Source organism: Scardinius erythrophthalmus (assembly GCF_964197995.2).
Source record: "Scardinius erythrophthalmus genome assembly, chromosome: 2".
NCBI lineage: Eukaryota > Metazoa > Chordata > Actinopteri > Cypriniformes > Leuciscidae > Scardinius > Scardinius erythrophthalmus.
In genome coordinates, this window is record NC_138222.1 from 66,857,232 (window position 1) to 66,881,865 (window position 24,634).

The 24,634-nt window shown below is 38.2% G+C and overlaps 1 protein-coding gene across 1 annotated transcript in view; it reads left to right on the top strand.

Annotated features, from left to right (window-relative positions):
• Window positions 1–5,970, top strand: part of LOC308686996 (uncharacterized protein) — a 28,177-nt gene extending 22,207 nt beyond the window's left edge. Inside the window, exons 12-13 of the mRNA XM_081359160.1 lie at window positions 4,527–4,715; window positions 4,872–5,970. Of these exons, the coding sequence (XP_081215286.1) occupies window positions 4,527–4,715; window positions 4,872–5,741 (1,059 nt within the window). The 3' untranslated portion in view covers window positions 5,742–5,970. The remainder of the gene's footprint in view (window positions 1–4,526; window positions 4,716–4,871) is intronic.
• Window positions 5,971–24,634: the final 18,664 nt, after the last annotated feature.

Here is a 24,634-nt window from a genome sequence, read left to right on the forward strand (position 1 = left end):
ATATCAGTGATGGATATTCCACTAGGCCAGGCCCAAGAGGAGGCCATTCCCCTGGTGGAGTGGGCCCACACCTCAATAGGGCACTGCAAGAACTATAACATCTTCTATCCAGTGGGACAGTCTGTGCTCCGTGATTGGCAGCCCTTTAGACAAACAGCTGCTCCGACTGCCTGAATTGGCTAAAGCGCTCTATGTACACCCTAAGGGCCTGAAGAGGGCAAAGCTGGTGTGGAGTCTGTTCTCCCTCAGTAGAGGGGAGAAAGTACCTTAGGGACATATCTCATCTGGGTTTAAAGTGCCCCATAATAGTTTTTCATATACAGTACAGGTCATAAGTTTGGAAACATTTATTAAAACATACTATTTTTAATGTTTTTGAAAGAAGTTTCTTCTGCTCATCAAGCCTGTATTTATTTGATCAAAAATACAGAAAAAAAAAAAGTAATATTGTGATATATTATTACAATTTAAAATAATTGGTTTTCAATTTATTATACTTTAAATTATCATTTATTTCTGTGATCAAAGCTGAATTTTCAGGATCATTACTCCAGTCTATCACATGATCCTTCAGAAATCATTCTAATATGATGATTCTTTATCAAAGTTGGAAACAGTTCTGCTGCTTAATGTTTTTTCATAACCTGTGATACTTTTTTAGGATTAATCAAAAGTAAAAATAATAATAATAATAATAAAAAAAGCAGCAAATGTTTTAAAAATAGAAATCTTTTGTAACAACAATATACACTACTGGTCAGTAATTTTTTTCTTTCTTTTTTTGAAATAAATCAATACTTTTATTTAGCAAGGATGTGTTAAATTGATAAAAAGTGATAGTAAAGAAGATTTGTATTATTATAATTGTTTTGTTGTTGTTGTTTTTTTGAATAAATGCAGTTCTTTTTAACCTTTTATTCATCAAATATATTAGGCAGCAGAACTGTTTCCAACACTCATAATAAATCAGAATATTAGAATGATTTCTAAAGGATCATGTGATAGACTGGATGTCACATGTGACACTGAAGACTGGAGTAATGATGCTGAAAATTCAGCTTTGCATCACAGGAATAAATTATTTTTTAAAGTATATTCAAATAGAAAACTATTATTTTAAGTTGTAATAATATTTCACAATATTACTGTTTTTTTTTTTTTCTGTATTTTTGATCAAATAAACACAGCCTTGATAAGCATTAAAGACTTCTTTCAAAAATATAAAAAAAAACCCGTAATGTTTCCAAACTTTTGACCTGTACTGTATTCCCTTTCATGCAGTGTGTGTTTGTGAATGTAAACATTCTGCAAATTTGTAAAGTCGAAAGTGCATGATAAATAAAGTTCTGGGCTGCGTTTCCCGAAACCTTTTTAATGCTACGTCGTTCTGAAGGATACACCTTAAGCTGTACCTTATCATTAATATGTGTTTCCCGAAACGTTCTTAGTTACAGCTGCAGTCGGCAAGACTGGCAAATTGAGGGGACTTAGCCAAAATGTTTAATGTTTACAACTCTCATGCCCCTCCCCCACTACCACCGAGCACCCTCCCATCGAGTTCGTGCTCCGCAGCTCGTCACCAGATTTTCTGTGAACGCGTCCGCCTCTTCAGCATCGATCTTCTTTTTTACATGTGTTTTCTTTTCCTTGGTTGTTTTGGGCCTCCTAGCTCTGTGTTATCTGAGGAATTGGAAACTTGTTAGTAGATTTTCTCTCCGCCATCACACTTTGTATACAATCCAACACACCTGCGAACTTCAGGCGTGTGCATGTGATATTGTAAGTATGTGCGCGAGGAAGGGGGGATCTGTGGCGTGTGCACAAACTGTGATTGACAGTCAGATTTCACACAGCCCTGCGCTGATTGGACCAGAAGATCCGGGAGCGGTGGATTTTTGCCAAACAAATAGGCTCTAGGTAGAGGTAGAACAGTGGGATTTTTTCTAAAACCATCTGATTTATGTTGTTCTGTCAGAACATAGTTTCGGTTTCACTGAATATGATCAAATTTTTTTTTGCCAACTTCAGCTTTAAATATACCTTCTGTAAGTCATACATTCGGAAGATTGGTCTGGACCACTCTTAGGCCCCATCCACACTACTGCGTTTTCGTTTAGAAACGGAGACCTTTTGTTACGTTTGCACCTCCCGTCCAGACTAAAACAGCAAAAACGAAGACCTAAAACGGAGAAGTTTAGAAACGCTGCCGACCCCATTTTGCGTTTTGAATCTCCGGAGGGCCTTTTAGTGAAGACGGGTCAAAACGGAGGACTTTAGAAATGATGACGCAGAGGCTCACGCTCGGCTCTATGATTGGGTGTCATCAGTCATGGAGTATTCACAGGTAATATTTAGTACCAGTAAACTCCACCCGCTGGAACAGTTTCTTACATTCGCGTCTCAGGCGCGGCTCGGCATGCTAGAAATAGAACCGACACCTATTTTTCATGCTACACGCAAGTGTGTTGGAAGCGTTTCCAGGCAAAATAAAATAGGAAAAGATGTTTATATGTCATTTTGACACAAATACATATTAATAAATTACATTTTGATGTTTGAAAGTCTCTAGGTTTACACCGGCACGCGCATGCCCAGTGTTGGTGAATAGTCCGCGTTTTCAGTCGTTTTAATGTGGACGGAGATCAATTCTAATACGCAACTAAAACGCTGGTGTGGACGGAGATCGTATTCGTTTTAATTCTCAGTTTCTAAACTAAAACGCAGTAGTGTGGATGGGGCCTAAGCTTTACCTTATCACTGTTGCAGGTCTATACGAATTTAATTCTGAAGTTTTAATACACCCAGACAGTGTTCAATTAGGCTAATTCAAGTGGTTTCATGCAAAGAATAAAATTGTCATTACACTGATTGTTGTTAGATTTTTTATTATATTATCCTAAGGTACATCAGCCTGCAAACCATTAAAGGCTTAATAGTCTATTTAAAGGAAATGATTGTGGTGGGAAGTTTGCTCAAACTATGGCAGCGATGCAGTGCCAGTGAGGCCAGTGAAAGCATACTGTCAGTTACGTCCTATTCAGATGCTAATTGTTTCTCATGGGGTCGTACGGTATTTTTAACATTGACGGGTAAGTCTGTGATTTTAGTGCCGTCTGAATCCAGAATGTCTGTGTTTTTTCTCACCCAACCCGCGTAAAAATCCCTGGCCAAATTACCTGTTTTTTGACAAACAGGTCGTGTCGTGTGGTAATTTAATTGCCGTCTGAATCCACATCTCTGAGTTTACAAGAAGAGATTTAAAATTAACTGTTTAAATCCTTTTTGATCGCTGCCGAGCACCGTACGTAAGATGTACACTTTTATTACTGAAATGCTGGAAAGTATTTAAAGAACAATATTTCATCGCAGCTCCACCTCAGTGAACAAAAATGGGGAAGAGAAGAAAGCACATAAAAATTTGAAATGGTTATTATGGCAGCAATATATGATACAATTTTGAAATATGTAGGCTAGGCTATTATAGTTTGTATTATAGTATTTTTTTTTTTATAATATCCCATGAGTCCTAATAAATGCAATTTCAACTATTTCTGAAGTGCTTCTTTTATAAAGAACAGCGCTTTCTCACATAATGCAGTGAAGCAGCCCCTGCATGAGAGAATAATTGATTCTCGAGCCATCGATATCAACAAATTGAGCAGCATCACCACGGACAGGTAACGTCACACGTAAGAAGGGATATCTTAAGCAGCGTCCTCAGGTATGGTTCAGGGAACACGCCTAGAAATGGTATACCTTTAGTTAAGTTATACCTTGAAGAGTCTTCGTAGCGCGCTGAGAGACAACGGAAACACAGCCCTGGTCTTCCAAAAGATAGAATCGCCTATACAATTCGTTTGTTATTCAAATCCCACTGCGTGATGGTTGTACGTCACTGGAAGATACATATAGATAATGCCTGCTCTTGTTGTACATTGTCCACCCGAGAACAACTTAACCTGCATTTTTATCGCAATAATTCCGATCAGGTTGCATCTGATTTTGGACCACAATATGAAAGTGGCATAAATCAAAATTGAAAACATCAGATTCTGTTCACACTGTCATAAGAAAACAGATCTAAGTCACATTTGAGCAAAAATAATCAGATTTGGGCCACATTTACCTGCAGTCTGAACGTAGTCTTTATGAACTTTTTGAAACGTCAAAGTGGTAGTTGCATAGCTGTCAATGGAGGGACAGAAATCACTCTGATTTCATTAAAGATATCTTAATTTGTGTTTAGAAGATGAACGGAAGTCTCACAGATTTGGAATGACAGAGTGAGTAAATGACAGATCTTTAATTTTTGGATTAATTAAAAAAAAGTCTATGTCAGGGGGAGGCACACACCACACTTTGAAAACCCCTTGATTACAGTAATCAAACGCTAATTTGGGTCTTGACAAGGGCTAAGGAAAAACTTGAACATGACGTGGATCTTGAAACGTGCTTTTTCTTTAAAACTGCTTTGATACAATCTGTATTGTGACAACTAGTGACCTCATATTTTTGTCTGTCTTTAGTTTACAGGAATAAGCACAGTTGATATTATTTCAAAGATACTCAACTGCTCCTATGAAGCTCTTCCTAGAACCTTCTCTGAGGACCTTCGTCAGCTGGTAAAAGACACACTTCAGATCGATCCAGCGAATCGCCCGTCTGTCAGTGAAATCTTGATGAGGCCCTTTATCATTAAACACCTTTATGAAAAGGTGAGTTGAGTAATTAAAATGTAACTTTTATACTTTTCATACATTTTGCTGTAGTCTCCTAAAGTAACCATGTTTTATACACGGGCACAATGAAATTAAACAAAACACTGAACCGTCAAACAAAAATTTTATTTCATTAAACTTGATTTCTTTCAGAGCACACAAACTATTGAAGAGCTTTATGGGAGGCTAAATGTTCTTGAAGAGCTGGCCAAAGGTTTGGAGAAGGTCCACTACAACACAACCGTAGGCAGCCTTGCAGGAGGTGTAGTGGGATTGGCTGGAGGAATCACATCTATAGTTGGGCTTATTCTGACTCCGTTCACTCTCGGAGCTTCTCTGATAGTAACAGGAGTGGGAATCGGTGTAGCTGTAGCTGGTGGAGTAGCATCTGGTGCGAGTAACATAACAAAGATGGTCAACCAGCGCACAGACCGCCAAAAGATCAAAATGATCATAACAGAGTTACAAGAAAAAATAGCCTCCACAAGCAGCTGCATCCAAAACATCCAAATAGCAGTGATAACTCGAAAGGTGCTTTCTGAAAGCAGGGAATCGTGGTCCAATACACAATCTGGGGCAGATTGGGCAAATATCGGGGCTCGACTTGGACGAGGACTGGGAGGGATTGCAGAGCTTATCCGCTTAACTCAAGTTGCAAATGTTGGGAGAGTTGCAGCTCAGACTGCAAGAGCCGTTCGTGTGGCTGAAGCAGCAACAGGGGTTTTGACTGGACTATTTGTAGCTGTTGACATCCTCTTCATTGCCCTCGACGCCAAAGAAATTCACAAACTCCGCAGAGATTATGCTTCAATAGCGACTCAACAAGAATCAGAAATTGCAGCAACCAATACAGAGTCTGAAAGCAACCAAACCCCTGTGTCCACTAACGACACAAGAAATGTGCAAGAGCTGCAGTCTGAGATCATGAGATTTGTTACAAAAATAAGGAAGACAAAAGAGGAGCTAACAAAGATTCTTGATGAATTAAATGTTGAACTGCAAAACCTAGAACCGGACATATAAACACAGATTACTAGGAATTACGGGAGTTTATAATGCTCAGTATGTTATTTTATCATAGACATACAGTGCATCCGGAAAGTATTCACAGCGCTTCACTTTTTCTACATTTTGTTATGTTACAGCCTTATTCCAAGATGGATTAAATTCATTACTTTCCTCAAAATTCTACAAACAATTTCCAATAATGACAACATGTAAGAAGTTTGTTTGAAATTTTTGCAAATGTATTAAAAATAAAAAATGGAAAAATCAAGTTCATGAGTATTCACAGCCTTTGCAATGACACTCAAAACTGAGCTCAGGAGCCTTCTGTTTCCACTGATCATCCTTGAGATGTTTCTACAACTTGATTGGAGTCCACCTGTGGTGAATTCAGTTGATTGGACATGATTTGGAAAGGCACACACCTGTCTATACAAGGTCCCACAGTTAACAATGCGTTTCAGAGCACAAACCAAGCCATGAAGTCCAAGGAATTATCTGTAGACTGCAAAAACAGGATTGTATTGAGGGACAGATCTGGGGGAGGGGAGAGATCTGGGGGAGGGGATAGATCTGGGGGAGGGGACAGATCTGGGGGAGGGGACAGATCTGGGGGAGGGGACAGATCTGGGGGAGGGGACAGATCTGGGGGAGGGGACAGATATGGGGGAGGGGATAGATCTGGGGGAGGGGACAGATATGGGGGAGGGGACAGATCTGGGGGAGGGGACAGATCTGGGGGAGGGGACAGATCTGGGGGAGGGGATAGATCTGGGGGAGGGGATAGATCTGGGGGATGGGACAGATCTGGGGGAGGGGACAGATCTGGGGGAGGGGACAGATCTGGGGGAGGGGACAGATCTGGGGGATGGGACAGATCTGGGGGATGGGACAGATCTGGGGGAGGGGACAGATCTGGGGGAGGGGACAGATCTGGGGGAGGGGACAGATCTGGGGGATGGGACAGATCTGGGGGAGGGGACATATCTGGGGGATGGGACAGATCTGGGGGAGGGGACAGATCTGGGGGAGGGGATAGAAATAATTCTGCACCATTGAAGGTCCCAATGAGCACAGTGGCCTCCATCATCCATAAATGGAAGAAGTTTGGAACCACCAGGACTCTTCCTAGAGCCGTCCGCCTGGCCGAACTGAGCGATCGGGGGTGAAGGGCCTTAGTCAGGGAGGAGACCAAGAACCCGATAGTCACTCTGACAGAGCTCCAGCGAGAACAACCATTTCTGCAGCTCTCCACCAATCAGGCCTCTATGGTAGAGTGTCCAGGCGGAAGCCAATCCTCAGTTAAAGGTGCATGACAGCCCACCTGGAGTTTGCCAAAAGGCACCTGAAGGACTCTCAGACCATGAGAAACAGAATTCTCTGGTCTGATAAAACAAAGATTGAACTCTTTGGCCTGAATGGCAAGCGTCATGTCTGGAGAAAACCAGGCACCGCTCATCACCTGGCCAAAACCATCCCTACAGTGAAGCATGGTGGTGGCAGCATCAGGATGTTTTTCAGCGGCAGGAACTGGGAGACTACTCAGGATCGAGGGAAAGATGAATGCAGCAATGTACAGAGACATCCTTGATGAAAACCTGCTCCAGAGACTGGGGCGACGGTTCCAACAGGACAACGACCCTAAGCACACAGCCAAGATAACAAAGGTGTGGCTACAGGACGACTCTGTGAATGTCCTTGAGTGGTCCAGCCAGAGCCCAGATGTGAACCCGATTGAACATTTCTGGAGAGATCTGAAAATGACTATGCACTTACGCTCCCCATCCAACCTGATGGAGCTTGAGAGGTTCTGCAAAGAAGAATGGGAGAAACTGCCCAAAAATAGGTGTGCCAAGCTTGTAGCATCGTATTTAAAAAGACTTGAGGCTGTAATTGGTGCCAAAGGTGCTTCAACAACGTATTGAGGAAAGGCTGTGAATACTTATGTACATGTGTTTTTTTTTTTGTTTTTTTTTATAAATTTGCAAAGACTTCAAACAAACTTCTTTCACATTGTCATTATTGAGTATTGTTTGTAGAATTGAGGAAAATAATGAATTTAATCCATTTTGAAATAAGGCTGTAACATAAAAAAAAAAAAAAATGTGGAAAAAGTGAAGCACTGTGAATACTTTCTCTTAAATATATTCTGGGTTTTCATGATAAAGTAATTTCTAGTTTGGTTATCTTTATTTCTATCTTGATGCACTTGCTATTCTCCAGTGATTAAGCATGTTGGGAATATATTGGGACTTTTTCTATTTAGAGTAGAGTTTTTATTTCTTAACCCTTTAAAACCGACGGGAGCGCCGGCGCTCCCATTTGCGTGTGTCTGTTTAAGAGCCTATAGAAACTGAAACCAAATCGCTAGCTCAATAACTCTTTTTGCATTCAAAACCAGAGATGTAACATGTTCAGATCAAGCCTCCAACATGCTCCTGTTGCGTTGTTTTCACCCTCTAATGATTCTGTACAAATTGCGTAATATGCGTTTACAAAAAAAACACACAAAAATGCATTGCACGTCTTTGCACACATGTTCTGTAGATCTGCGATTGATAGTTACGTCTTCCGATGCTCATTGACGTATTACGTTCTGTGCACTATGACCCCAAAGGTTGTCACATGTTGTGACGTCACAAGCTGCGTCATTTGACCATGCGTTTGACTCCCATTTGCTGTACCGGTATATTTCTTTCTTTTCGTTATTGTCTTTTTATCATTGCTTCATTTTATCATTTATTTCTCCTTTACACACTCACAAATACTCTTTTACAAATGCAAGAACATTCACACACACACACGCGCGCACGTAACATTACGTCTAGTCTAAATGAAAGTACACGGACGCGGTTGTTTTGGCAATACTAATTGCGTCCGATGAAGATGAACTCTCCGTTTGCTCATCGGCTCCAGATTCCGTTTCAAGGACGAAACCAACTTTCTTGAAGGAATAGATCCGTCCCAGGAAGAAAGCCAGGTGTGTGCAGCTGCAGCCAAAGAAAGAGGTGCATTTTTGTGTGTTTTTTTTTTTTGTTTGTTTGTTTTTCTTTTGTTTTTGTAAACGCATATTACGCAATTTGTACAGACCTTTATATGAGTGTATCTTAGAAATTAATTAACAGTTCAAATAAATTCTGTATAGTTTTAAATTGTTTTATCAGGAAGAAAGCCAGGAATGCAGCCAAAGAAAGAAATGATGTGCAATGCATTTTTGTTTTTTGTTTGTTTGTTTGTTTTTCTTTTGTATTTGTAAACGCATATTACGCAATTTGTACAGACCTTTAAATGAGTATATCTTAGAAACTAATTTATGTAAACAGTTCAAATCAATTCTGTATAGTTTTAAATTGTTTTATGCACGTTTTTCACATTGACAAGTTTGAGGTTGGCATTTAGCAAATTTCTGTATTGAATAAAATATGTAGAAAAAAAAATGCATTTTTTATTTTTCCTTTTGTTTATTGCACTTTTGAGATATGTATCTAGTTACTATTGATTTATTACAAATATAGCCTTCAAACTGGGAGAGTAAGGATTATTTTGATGTATGGCATATGAAAATGCTCAAAAGAATGACAGCACAGCATGTGAAAATACAAAGATATACTCTGGCAGAACTGTTCTATGGTAGGTCATAAAGGGTTAAAGCAACAACATGGAACTTTTCCTCTGCGGTCGCCCTAAAGGTTGGAAGCGGAATTGTCCATTACCGCTGTCGTAAAATGATTTACGGTTACTGTCAACGCATTCTCATCCCCAAATCGTCACTTTCAAACATTCTTCAATATCCGACGCACAAAGCACCCTTAGCGTCCATATGAGACGCTTCGGTTATGGGTAGGTTTAGGTCTGTGGTAGGGTTATGCGTCTCATATGGACGCTAAAGGGTGCTTTGTGCGTCAGATATTGAAGAAATTTTGAAAGCGTCAGTATATGACGACTTGGGATGAGAACGGGCTGTTACTGTAAATGAAGAAGCATGCAGGTTTTTTTCATATGGGCAATGATAATATTATTAATCTTCCTCCTTTCATAATTTATACATGTTTAGTAGACTAAACATTTTAACTCAAACATTTGTGATTTGCATGTCGATTGCAATTAATGCTCAAATCTGAATGAGAATGATAGCGATAGCTAGCCTGGGTTTCCCCATACTGCCTTGAGCAGCGTGATTTTATTCACGCTGCAAGGTAGTCTGGCTACCATGGGCTAATTTTTCCCCTGAAATAGGGAACCAATCACAGAACGGGGAGGGAGCAGCAAGACGATGACGAAGTATATGCGACACACCGACCGAAGCAGTTTGTTTATCTATGGATACAACATGGCAGACGTAAAAATATATGCATATTTAGTTTAGCAAACAAACACATCTACAAAAATATGCCTGTATTTTAAGTTGATAAAATAATTTAAAATCCACATCAGTTTATTTGTGCCGACGCGCCACCCCTCCCAGGATCTATAACGTTACCTAGGCTACTTCCACTTTTAAAAATTCATCATAACCGCGCGCGCGATCTGCTTGCAGTCGTCGAGATGGATGCTGAGGAGTTGAAGAAAAGAATAGCTAGTGGAGAATGATTGTAAAGTTGTCGACAATACGTCATCAAAAATCAAGTCCAGTGTGTGGGAGAAGTTTGGAGTTATCTGAAGAAAATATTGTAAAAAGCTTTGCTGCAAACATTTTCGTGTTGGATAGCCGCAAATGTGGAACTTCATCCCTGAGGAAGCACGCAGATAACTGGTAACAAAGCCGTTCTATCGAACGGTATTTTTCATATTTAACACTGTTAGTATGTGTGGTGTGCAGGGCGTGTTTGAACCCAAAATTGTCAGATGTAGGCTAGACGAAATTGTGTGGCATATAGTGGTGTAGCCGCGTCTGTTCGATTTGTGTGGTAACGTTAGCCATGTTCTTCATGTATCGGCCTTTTGACAGCTTCGGCTGAAGTTGTCCTTGTGTTAATTGTCGTGTAATAACTTCTGTATGACCTGGCAATAAACATTTTTGTAAGTGTCTATAATGTGATAGTCTAAACTGATTTTATTTCGGGTGCGGGTCGGGTGTCGGTTCTATTTTAAGCGGGTCGGTGCAGATTTTTATTAGTGCTGCTGTTGGAAAACGGGTCGGGTGCGGATTTACACAATCGGACCCGTGCAGGACTCTGGTGTACACATAAATCTCTGACCCATCGTCGTCTTCTTCGTTGAATATCTGTCGCTCTACTTACGTCATCTGGTATAAATTGAAACGATTGGCTATGAGCTACGTACAGGCGCATTTGATAGACATTTTGTAGCGCCCAATAAACGGCTCTGGGCATTCGTAAACCACGCCTCAAATACGAGAAAATGAACATGTAGTATCCAGACCACGTCTCAAAGAGAAAGTGGTCTGACGTTAGCCAGGCTAAGCGATAGCATCCTAACCATCTAAAACTAGCATGTTAGTGTTTACTAGCTTCCAGATTGATAATTCGCTCATCTACTAACGTTAGCTGATTCATGAAGATAAATGGAGGACCAGATAGTTTCCGTAACGTAGCCAGGCAGACAACAGATTAGAAAAACTAAAGATAGTATGCAAGCAATTTACTTACTTGTTCAACAGCATGACGGCCAAGTCAGCATCGGTCTGATGATAAGCTCACGCCAGCAGGCAAACGCTCGACCAATATTGATCCTCGTCCTGCCTTTCAGTTTATCACTCTCCCTTTTCCTCTTCCGACTCTACTCCGACAAAACCTTGGACTTCTTACGTTTCGCTGCTGCTTCAGCCATGACGAAAACAGACGCACGAAAACAAACGCGCTGGTTGGCCTGTCACGGCCGAATTTGAGGAAGTAGTGGACGAAGTGACGTATGCCGTAAAGCAGTCGAATTTTGTAGTTCTTTTTGGCTCTGGTTACTACCCGCACCCCGAAGTTACATAGTGCCAGTAAAAGCGATACACCCCGTCAGGCTCTGGCAGACGTGTCATTCAACCTATTGTAAGTCGATGTACCATCACAAGGGTCTTGGAAATATATTATGAAGGTTGAAAAACTACATGTTGTTACTTAATACATGTTGATAAAAAGGAAACATGTAAGGCCAAAATGTTGTCTTTTTGTGTATGCCAGTCTTTGTGAGTGTCTGTGATTTATATGTATATTTTCCCTCTGCAGTGTAATTGCAATTAGGGATGTCAATTTTCTGGAAAATATAAATGTATTTGTCATTTAAATTAATGGTCAATTAAAGCATTAATAAGAATCATTTGGACTGTGTTTGTTTTAATAATACATGTTATTTGTAATGCACCTTTCTTATACACAAAGTGCTACAAATAATACAGTGTATAATATCAAAAATCACAGTAATAATTACACATTAAAAACTTGACAAAAAAAATGTCTTGAAGTTTCTTAAAACAATCGTACGCATGAGCATTCCTAACAGAAGCTGGTACCCAGCTAACAGGGAACATTCTCACAACGTTTACTAACGTTCTGTCAAGGTTCTCTTAAAGTTATGAACAAATGTTCTGTAAAGGAATTTCCTTTAACCTGACTATCTAAAATAAAACTGTTGCGTCTACTGTCGACACAGAGCGTCTACTAATCGACACTTAATAAATAATAAAACTGTTGCGTCCACTCATCGACACAGAGCGTCTACTAATCGACACTTAATAAATAATAAAACTGTTGCGTCTACTCATCGACACAGAGCGTCTACAATCGACACTTAATAAATAATAAAACTGTTGCGTCTACTCATCGACACAGAGCGTCTACAATCGACACTTAATAACCTTTATACTCTAGCTCTTGCGTCTTCAGTCGACATCTGGCCGAGTTTCTTACTCTAACTTACTTGATTCCCTAAACTGACCTGCTGCGCAGCAGAAATGAACAGACAGACTTCCAGCAAATGTCCTCTAAATGCTTTAATAACGGCCGGGAGAGTCTTCGAGCAGTTCTCAGAGAACTCTCCCAAGAAGAATCAAGGCCGGAGGATCTCAGACAAATTCCATTGAGACATCCCACCGTAAAACACATATACAACAGTTTTTTATAGTATAGAGGTATGACATAAATGTCAGGCTGCATTACATAATATCCCCACTATTTGATTGGTTCTTCATATGCAAACCCCTCTGTTACTAGGTAAAGCAAACTCTGATCTTGTGGTGACTTCATCTGTAATCACAAGATTCTAACAGACTGTCTAGTTTCATTTCCCAAAACTAAGTTATTTTTACATACATACGCACACAGTCAAAGACACAAGTTTTCCATTGGTTTCGTACAGTACATCCTGTTCCAATGTTAGATGTTAAATAAGGTTAGATGTTATAAACATGGTTAGTTTAATATACAGTTTAAAATTTCCACGACAGTTCTTCCAGTAACATTAAAAGAATGTTTGTTTAACATTATCTGGTCTTTATATAGGAGAAGTGGTTTGGAGAATGGATGGAGTTACAATAAACAGAGAGAATCCTTAATGATTTTAATTTAATATCAGGCTTCTTATTTGAAAAGGAGGTGGAGTAAACAGGTGGTGCTGTTCAGATTCACATGATACAGTATAATCAGACATTAGTGACCATGCAGGATGTGATCAATGTAAACAGGATTTCATTTCCATGTTTGCATGACTTCCTGCTGATTTCAGTTTCTTTTTTTAAAGGGGTCATATAATGGTACATGCACTTTTACAAGTTGATTGTACTGAAATGTGTGTTGGCAGTGCCTGTACACAACCATTATAAAGTGATAAAAATCCATCCAGTGTTTTTTTTTAAAATCTTCTTATATGTTTCCTCCTGTCTCAAATCAAGCTGTCACAATATCGACGCCCCTCCCACGATGGCTGATTGACAGCAGCGTTTCAAACACAGACCCGCCCTCTCGCCCTCGTGAGCGAGCTATCAATCATAGCACGCGCCGACCGGCGCGTTCATTGTTGATAGCTGGAGTGCTGAGCAGAATGTATGGAGGCAGAATAGTCTCAAATATAATTTACGCAAAAAACATGATTCACTCATGCGTAGACAATTTCACATGCATGAAACCTAATTCAGGCACACACAAAAAAAATTCACGTGCGTGAAAAAAAAATATTTGAACAAAAAGCAATTCAAATGCGCAAAATAAAATTAGATATTCATAAATTACATTTCACAAATGCAAAACACAATTCGTAGATATACAACTGTGCACAAAAACCTTTGAATGTTTAAAATGTACGAGTTTATCCTTGAATATGAATGTACAAATCGTCATCCACTTGTGAATCACCTTGGATTTGTGTGTGTGTGTTTTTGAGACTTTCCTGGCAGCAAACTCCTCCTACACAGATGAGTCGTATTCTTTAGCCAATCAGATTTAAGCTTATCGATCGACCATTTGGTATCACGTGAGGGCGGGCCTACCGGCATGTTACGTCGTCAGCTTTCGACCAAGAACCGGTTCGTGGCTGAGCAGAGGTATGTGCACTGCAGTTGATCAGTTCATTTCTGTGTTTCCTGAAGTTAAAGAGTTCGAGATCCGTTGAAGCAATAGTTTATGAACTATTAACTGATGTAAGCAAGTGCTGTGGTAATCAGATGTCCCATATCGTGTCAAAAATGAAGAATGATACTTGTTTTGTTGTATTTTAGCCACAGGTACAGACAGCTCTCACAGCTACAACAATCACGCTAATGAATGCAAAACAATCATCTAATACCCACCCTAGCTCTCTTAGCACTGGCCTCATCGAGATTGTTCTTTACATACTAGTGAATAGACCTATCTTAATGAGCACCCATTGTTTATTTGCCATTTGTGTATGTTGGTAAATTATTAAACGCTTGTTGTTTCCCTGCATTTTTCAGGATTACTCACCTTTGGCATGACATCTGGATAGCAGTCACGAACATCTTAATTCATGTTGTTTCTTTATTCTCTTTTTTACTTTACTTTTTTTTATTAATGTCTTAATTGGTAACACTTTACAATAACGTTTCATTAGTTAACATGAACTAATAATGAACTGCACATATACAGTTTTGTTAATGTTAATTTCAACATTACTTCATAAAAATCTTGTTAACATTAGTTAATGCACTGTGAACTACCAATGAACAGCTGTATTTTTAACTAACGTTAACAAATATTTACAAACACAGCAACAAATGTATTGCATCATGGTTAGTTAATACATTAATGTTAACTAATGAACTTTACTGTATAGTGTTACCAATATATTCAACATTCATTTATGTTATGTGCTGTATTGTCATCTCAAGATTTTTAGTGTCACAGGACAATGTTGTGAAGCATTAATTTTACTTAGCCTAGTAAAATAGGCAAATCTGATTTTATGCTGATCAGATAAAGGTATACATAGAAGCAATTAAGATTATGCAACTACGATTATTCAGTAAACTCTATTCAAATACCATCACTTAATCTCCCACTTCCTCTGTCTGCACCTCTTGTACTATAGGGTTTTACTATTTTAAATATCAGACCAAAATCTGATATGTCCTAACAGAGAGGTCTAGTGATGACTGAACACAATTAATTTGTTAACTTTTCACTTGATGTATTGCACTTATATATACTTTAAAAGCAAAGAAGACTCTGACTGGATCTCATAACTCTGGAAGAGACGTATATTTATCTGTACTGAATGTTGTGCTTCATACTTAAGATTGTCAGTTCATGATCTTCATATGTAACAGACATTAATCATGATTAAGTCATTTTATATATATATATATATATTATTCCCAAAGGATTCAGAAACTTTCAAATTAATAAAATGTGTACATCAAATATAATTATGTATTTGAATCTTTTAATTCTGACAAGAACATTTAATAATGCATGCATAGCAGGGCTTTATTCCTAGAGTGTGTACATAGTTTGCAGGAGACAAATGAATACAGTAACAATGCATCACTTTCAACCTCTTGTTGAAACAACTGTCAAAATGGATGGCTTGCAACATGACTGTTTTGAAAGAATTACAGTAGAAATTGTAAGATCACAGCACTGGTTGTCTGCAACTTCATACATCATCTGTCTCGGAAATCTGAAACAATAAAACTACATAATATATGCAGATCAAAACAAAAGAGATGTCTCCATATGCACTTCATTACATACATTATCATCTGCTGAATTTGTGGAGGACAGGAAATGAAAATCCATCAATACTAAAAATAAATGTTTATGTTCACATGTGGACTAAACAGCAGTTCATAAACTATTGCTTCAACTGATCTCGAACTCTTTAACTTCAGTAAACACAGAAATGAACTGATCAACTGCAGTACACTTACCTCTGTTTACCCACGAACCGGTTCTTGTTCGTGGGTAAACTTCATTCAGGAGATTTTGGGTAACTGCACAACTGACAGATGACTTTGAGCGCAGTCAGCGCACCGCCAACGTTGTGTGTGTGTGTGTGTGTGTGTGTGTGTGTGTAACCATAGCGACAAAACAACCAACTTTCGGATCCCGCACTTATAAGCCTATAATTTCCAGCCCGATCTCACGGGAAAACGTACACATTCTACGAGGTGGCTTATTCGTACGAATTCATACGACCTGACTCGTGAGTCGTACGAATTAGTTAATTTTTGCAAAATCGTACATATTTTACGAATTGGCCAATTCGCATGAATTCATACGAATGACCCCTGACCCCGCCCCTAAACCTACCCATCACGTGGGTTTAGACAAATCGTACAAATTCGTACGAGTGAGGTCGTACGAATTAGTACGAATTAGCCAACTTTTTATCATTCGTACGAATTCGTACGAATTGGTCGTGAGATAGCGTTGATAATTTCGTTTTTAAACATTTTATTATGTATTTAAAAGTTGCAGAATGAATTAATTTGGAGACTCCGAAATCGGCAGAGATAGGCAGGCATTTGCTTAGATGAATTTGTGTCTTTGAGATCTCTCTCTCTCTCTGTGTGTGTGTGTGTGTGTGTGTGTGTGTGTGTGTGTGTGCATGTGTGTGTGTTGTTTGATTACAGTATTGTATTTAAGATGGTGTTAGACTAAATAAATGGTCTTTTAAATATCATCTGCATATCTCTGTTGTGTTGACTAAACATTAGGCCTAATCCAAGTTTATAATTGCGTATCTTTAATTTGATGTTACGATTTTATCTACACATTAAGTATAATTTCAATTGGTTACATATTTCTCATTCTTTAGACAGTTGTTGGAGGAGCAAGATGGTGTTGGAGGTGTTTGATGTTTTGTCAGATGAACCAGTCAGTACCAGTCATGTCAGTCCTCAACAGTACACAAAAGTTAAGGGAGTCTCAATCCTCTAATAGTGCAGTAACAGCCGTCATGCAATTGCTACACATAGTTGATCTCACCCTGCAAAAACATTTACAGTGAGCTCACAGTCACACACATGACATGATGGTCTGTCTCTGTATTGTTCTGCCTGTGTAGTTGAGGTAATACCATCTAATATGTATTGAATGTAAACTGCGGCTGAACCCTAGTATGCTGCTGTTCTTGAATTCATATTGCTTAGCTTCAACACTAGTCTATTTTTTTCCCTCCGGTCTCGACTTGGTCTCGGTCTTGGTCTGTCTTGGTCTTGGTCTTGGTCTTGTCTTGGTCTCGATACCCTCTGGTCTTGGTAGTGTCTTGGTCTCGGTTTAGGCGGTCTTGACTACAAGTCTAGTTATTGTCAGAGAATGTCCGTAGACGGGCTCTGGTTATTGTGTTATTGTGTTACAAACGGTGTCCGCACAGAACAGAGGGGCGGGGTGAGCAAAGCTCATTATCATTTAAAGACGCATGCACTTAAACAGCGTGCTGAAAACAGAGCTGTTTTTGACCAGGTAAAATGAGTGTTTCCTTACAATACTAATGAGAATTTTTAATTAAAGCATATTACAAACTTTTAATTTAGACCCTAAAGAATCATATTAGCTTGTACAAAAATGGCATTATATGACCCCTTTAAATGAAAGCATGTTTTAGCAATTAAAATAAAAATGTAAATAAAGAAATAATTTCAAACATACAGTAAGACATTTAAAACTCTTTATTAGGCTGTAAAAAAAAAAAAAAAAAAGGTTCAATGAAGTTTTAGATAAAACTCAAGAGTTATTGACTTAATATTAAAGAACCCTTTATGGCAAAAAGGTTCTAAATAAGGAGAAATGTCTTTAATGATTGCGTAGATTGTAAGGTAATTTTAACTTGCACACAGTGAAGCGCCTGACAGGACAGTTCTTATGAAGTGTAAGAAATTAATACATTGGTTCATACTTTAAATGCATTCAAACTTTCATATTGCATACAAAATTGACAAATGCATTACTTTATTACATTTCTAATCAAGTAAACAATGTGAATGATTTATGCATTATTCTGTCTTTAATTCCAAAATGAATTTTCTCTCTCATTTTTGAGGAGGCACTGCCTTATTGTGCCCTGACTCTCTTCAAAAGAACAAGATGATCAGAGAAACCATGGATGATCGTGTTTCTATCAGTAGGTTTTTCTATCAAGGATATCACCAGAGAAATAATATTTAGAAAATATTGAAAAATGACCTGCACCCCTGAAATGTATATTTTTTAACGTAGTTTTTTGTAATGCTTAAGGTGTAACAGTATTAGCTGTTACTTTGATATTTTTTCTTCTTACTCACCACTAGGGGGCGCATGAGCGTTTGAACCTCTTGTATTTAAAAGGGTAGTAGTATAGAAGGAGTCAGTTAAGTTAAAAGTTTTAAATATTTAGGAATGTGGTTAGATGGGAGATATACCTGGAATAAACATATTGAGGAAATAGATAAAAAATGCAGGAGGGTTTTAAATGTGATGAGGGCAATAGCTGGGAAAGAATGGGGAGCAGAAAGAGACTCAATGATAACAATTTATCAAGCCTTGATAAGATCGACAGTTGATTATGGATGCATGATTTATGGGTCAGCGTCAGAATCATTGTTAATAAAGTTAGATAGAATTCAATATAGAGCTATCAGAATATGCTTAGGAGCAGTTAAAACAACACCAGTCAATGCATTATTAGTAGAAGCGAATGAAATGCCATTGAAATTACGGAGAGTTCAATTGTCTTTGGTATTTTGGACATCCTTAAAGAGTTACACTGGAGAAAGTATAGCTAAAGATGTTTTAAATAATTGTTGGGAATATTTAAGTAACGAGAGAGGATATGGATGGAAGATAAAGCAGTTAGCAGAGAAATATCAGATTGCTAATATGGAAAGTAGTGTGTCACCTGTATGGGGAGAGGTTCCGAAATGGATTGTTTCTGAGGTTAAAATTGATTTAGGAATATTAGATAAGAAACGGGAATAGGAGGAAATTGGTATGATTAAGTACCAAGTTAATAAATACATACAGGAAAGATTCTATGCAAGTATGCACATCTATACTGATGGATCTAAAGAACCAAGATCAGGGATTACAGGAATAGGAGTGTATATTCCAGAGTTTAAAATATCAATAATTAAACGATTAACATCTAAATTGTCAATTTATACTGTTGAAATGGTCGCTATTATAATAGGATTAACATGGGTAGAGGAGGTAAAACCGGACAGAGTAGTCATATGCTCTGACTCTGCTTCTGTTTTAACATCACTCTTTACTTATTGTACTGCTAGAGAAGATTTGATGTGTGAAATATTTTCATTAATATGGAGAATACAAAGGATAGGAATAGAAGTTGAATTTTCTGCTGGGTGCCAGCGCATGCAGGAATAGCTGGTAATGAATCTGCTGATGAATTAGCAAAAAATGCTTTAAAAAGGGAAGAAATAGATTTTAATGTTCCATTAAGTAAAGGCGAAATCAAATCTATTATTAAGGAAAATATTATTAAAGAGTGGCAGGAAAATTGGAATACAGATAATAAGGGGCGGCATTTATATAATATTAAAAAAATTGTAGGTAAGAAATGTATAAATGGTAGAAATAGGAAAGAAGAGGTTATAATGACTAGGATGAGACTTGGACACTCAAGACTGAACGCATCGCTCTTTATAATTGGAGTTCATGAGACTGGTTTATGTGAGAATTGTGGGGAGAAAGAAACAGTAGAGCATGTGATATTCGATTGTAAAAGGTTTGATGAGGAAAGGAAGGAGTTGATATCATATTTAAACGAAAGAGGGAAGGTTAATAAGGATTTGGCATATTTGTTAGGTTATGATTTTAATAGAGATAGAGTAGGATTCAGAATGTTAATAGAATACATATATACTACGGGTTTAAGTGAAAGGATTTAATATAAGGATGCTTTGGTCTATTCCAGATTTCATAGGCCGGTCTGGAGGAGCTGAACACGCAGCGCCAGATCGGATATGGGAAATGGAATGAGATGGAGCATCAAATAATTATATATAAGGATTGATTTGTGAGGAAGAGGCAAGTGAGAGTGAAAAAAGAAAAAAGGAAAAGCTGATTATAAGAAATCATGACTGCATAACAGCAAAGGTAGGTGGCGGTATGCCCTGAGAATGCAATGCGCCAAAAAACGAAAGAAGAAGAAGAAGAAGGAGTCAGTTTGTTTGGAAGAGGGAAGCATGGTTTTATCCAAGCACCTCCTGCAACACTCATTGGAGTCCTGATTGAGAAACTTTGTTTCCAGTTCAATCATGTAAGTTTTGTTCTTCCTAATGTTGTGCAGTTGTTTCATTTTGATGTATATAATATATGATAGATATCTTTTCTTTTTGTAGATGGACTCTTTATACGTTACTTTATATTTTGAGACTGTTTGAGACATGAGTTGCTAAGGCTCTACTGAAATGGACATCAAGTGGTTTCTAATGGATTGATCTCACTGCATTACCTTGTGGATTATCAAATATCCTAAGTACCAGAATGAGACTCTGTGGACTATTTTGTTTATTGTGGATTTTCTTGGATTACTGGAAGAGCATTTGAAGTTTTTTTTTTGGATTTGGACATCATCCTCAAAATTGACTATATGTCAACTTTCTTTGTAGTGATTCCATAATTGCTCAAAGAATCACTCAACTACAAGATTGAACTGATTAGATAGTTTTATTTATTTTCATTTGTCATTCTTTTTCTATTGATTGAGTCTTTCTTTTTACAGACCATCTGTGTAGATACTGCTTTCATTTGTTGAACTGGTTTCATTTCAATTCATTTTCATATAAATGCATTTTTCTGTTTGTTTCTTCTGTTTCCTAAATTGATATAAAGGTATAAAAAGTTAATTCTTGTCTTTATTGTTGGTGGCTACACACTGGGGAACATATTAAGATTTTGCAACAATACGTTTTTAGTTTGGTGGGCCCCTCCTATTATTCAGATATATATAGCTGCATGCCACTAAAGTGGACAGCGGTTACAAAGGTAAAGGAATTTTGATGTTCCCCACGCAAATTATTGTCCCGTATGTGATTTTCTTTGTATCATATTTTGTGTCCGTGCTTGATTTTCGGCTGTGAAAAATGAAAACTTTACATCTACATAGAATCTAAACAATACATCCTACAGACACGATCCACCCCATTTCCCCTTCGTCTTTGCATGAGGAATATATATGAGGATTGTCATGATTAGATGATGTATGGTGCATTAAAACTCAAATAAACGCAAAAAAAATTAAAAAATCTGTGACATTGGATCACTGGAACTCCTTCCCTATTGATATATGTTTTCTAACTTTTGTATTTTTATGGTCTTTAAGATGTCTAATAAGCAAATGTTGATGATCCCTACTTGAAATATTGTCACATGTTGGTCCAAATGAACATCTCCCATAATAAGGAGTTACTATTCAAACCATTATATTGGTATTATATTTTTCGAGTGCCTGGCCATACATTACACATGTAAATGCCTTGATGTCCTCCACCACATCTGGCTCCACAGACCACTGATCACCAAGTTTTCTGAGGACATAAATAATTATAGTATTAGAAAGTCACAATGTATCAATACCTAAGTTCAGCATTAATTGCCATTACATGCTACAGAATATCTTACTAAAATACTCACTTGAAGGCTGCATGGTACTTTGGATTACTCTGCAGCTTTTTCAGAGGCCCAACCTTCCCTTTGCCTCTAAAGGTACTTGTAACGTCCACCGATCCAGTTCACCACATTTGAGCCATGAATATTTGTCGTTATTTTGTTCAGATTGTCCCACTCGAGATGAAACACATAGTCTCCCTCTCCAGTAATAATTTGTGGACCGAGAGAGATGGAAACCTCATTGAGGGCCTTGGTTAGTGCGGTCTCAAGTCAAAGTCATAAGTTTCACAGTGACCTAGCCTAGCTGTGTTTATTGCGCTTTTGAGAGGACTACAGACACTCAATTTTTATACTCTCTTTTTCAGAGTACTTACATTTTTATTTTGTATTGGTATATAAAGAAAGTTTAAACAAATTTAGAAAAAAAAATGTAGAAAAAACTTTTAATCTTTTAATCAAGCCTTTAATCATTGATTATCAGATTCTGTATACGTTCTAGTATCTTTTGTTTGTTCCTTGTATTAATATCCCCGTGTTTCGATTCTCGTTAACTTCAATGTTAAATCTGAAGTGTTGTCTCCTATACGTATTCCTGTGTTTTGAGTGATCTTGTATTATTAAATAAAGCTTATTTGAGTATTTCTCCGTCGTCGTGCTATTTGACTCTGCTGGTTCCCTTCAGCCCTTGACTTCTCTAACTCACTCAGTTGTGTGGATCTGCCTCAGGTCTTCTGGGGCCGTATTCACAAAGAATTTTAAGGCTAAAAGTAGCTCCTAACTGGCGAATTTAGGAGCAACTCCTAAAAATAATGGGCGTGTCACTCGTAACTTTAGGACTCCTAATTTTTTTGACTAAGAGTAATTCACGAAGCATTTTAGCCCTAAAAGTAGCACCTAAGCCTGGGACAGCTTAAAAGAAGTCGAGAGGACTCCTAACTCACTAAGACCTATTCACAAACCGCTTTTTGTGGCATTTCACGTTGCGATGTTTTGAAATGCGTACGCGGCGGCTACAGGAGCTTCCAATCGCGAGGGAACAATTTTGCATTGTAGGCATAACTAGGGATGCAATAACGCCACCAACAACAACCAAAACTATAGGCTACTCATTGCATGTAAACTATTTGTAACGTTTCATTGTGAATCAAATTAAAATGTTCTTCTCTTTGCAAACGTAGGCAGTGACAGATTAATTCAATAATGTTGCAAAGATAGTGCATCAATCCATATGTTTCATTAGGCTACTAGGCTATTTGTTTTGCCTTAAGGCGGGCATACACTGTGCGATTTTCGTCCGATTTTGAGCCGAATTCTGACTCGTGCGACTCTTTTTCGGGTTGGGACGATTTTCAGCTTTGTCGTGCGTCGTTTGTCGTGCCGTGTTCGTGCAGTGTACAGGGGGAAACGAGAGGCGATTAACCTCTCACGACCGGCAATCAGATGGTCGGATGAATTTCTGGCATGTTAGAAATTTTGGTCGCTCCTCGTGACTATATCGCACAGTTGAAGCAGAGCTATGAACCGATTGCCCTAAACTCAGTGTTTTTTCCCTCACTGCACCTGCGCGAAAACAGTTTCATCTGCAGCAAAAAAAAAAAAAAAAAAAAAAAGGGAGATCTTTAAGTTCTGTAGTTCAAAGCTATTACTGTTGCTTACCTCCAGTTCGTGTTGCAAAATGGATTAACCATTACCCACTTCTTCCAAGCCACCTGCGATGTACACTTTGCCTCTTTTATTATTATTAAAAAAAAAATTGAAATAAAGCTGTTTTTAATTTTCATTGATGAATTATTGCAGTGTTCGGACATATTATAGACTGTTAATAATTAATTATATGTATAATTTTTAATGAGCAGAAGTAAAGCTTCTATGTAGGCTAATATTTTATTATCCTCACAGCGCGTTGGTTATGCGGTGATGCGCTATGAAATTTGTTGCGTGGCAATTTAATTATAATAGCCTATCAGTTTAATAATAAAAGTAGCCTTCCCTAATAATAATAATAATAATAATACAATAATACTAGCCTACTAATAATTTAATATATAAATTGGAAATGCTAAATCTTCTTGATATTGATAGCTGATGCTTGTTTTGATAATATCTCTGGATAGGCTGATATCGTCCATAGGCGCAACCCGGCACGAGGATTTATCGCGCTGATTCGCGCATATTTCACACGTATAGTGTGAGCAGTCAAGTCGCAGCTCGACGTTCGGACCGTACAGTTTGAGCACACAAATCCTTTGCTTTGGCTTTACATCGCATGCGATCTACTCGTTCAGTGTGAGTAGGTTCCTTGCTGAAATCGCACAGACATCGCACAGTGTATGCCCGCCTTTACTCTTTATTCATTTAGGCTATTTATTCAGTTATTCATCATCTTCCGTCCTTCGCAATACTTGTGTAGCGCACGCACTCTCAGACCTGTCACCTGTCACTCATCATCGTAGGGGAGGTGTTTGGAATCATTCCCGCGTTACAATCATCAGCCAATCAAGGTGGTCACTTCAGTCAAGCTCGTGCATGAGTAATGACGTCATCCATAGCAACGAAGACTCACTCTTAGTTTAGGAGTTGTCATTTTTCTTTACTAAGAGTAGGTCTGAAAGGCGTCGTGAATAACTTCTAAGAGAAAACTCCTAGCTAAAATCTTTTAGTGCGATTTAGGAGTACTCCTAGTGGTAAGATAAAATGCTTTGTGAATACGGCCCCTGGTCTCCAGCATCATAGCTCATCACTCCACCTCAGCCTGTCCACCTGGAAGGGTTTTTCTCATTTTATCTAAAATATAAACATTTTCCATTGCAGGATGAATTGGATGAAATCACATGTCTGTGGGATGCACATGTAATCAGACCTTCACAGAATGATCCATTGCCAAGCGGTAGTCCCGAT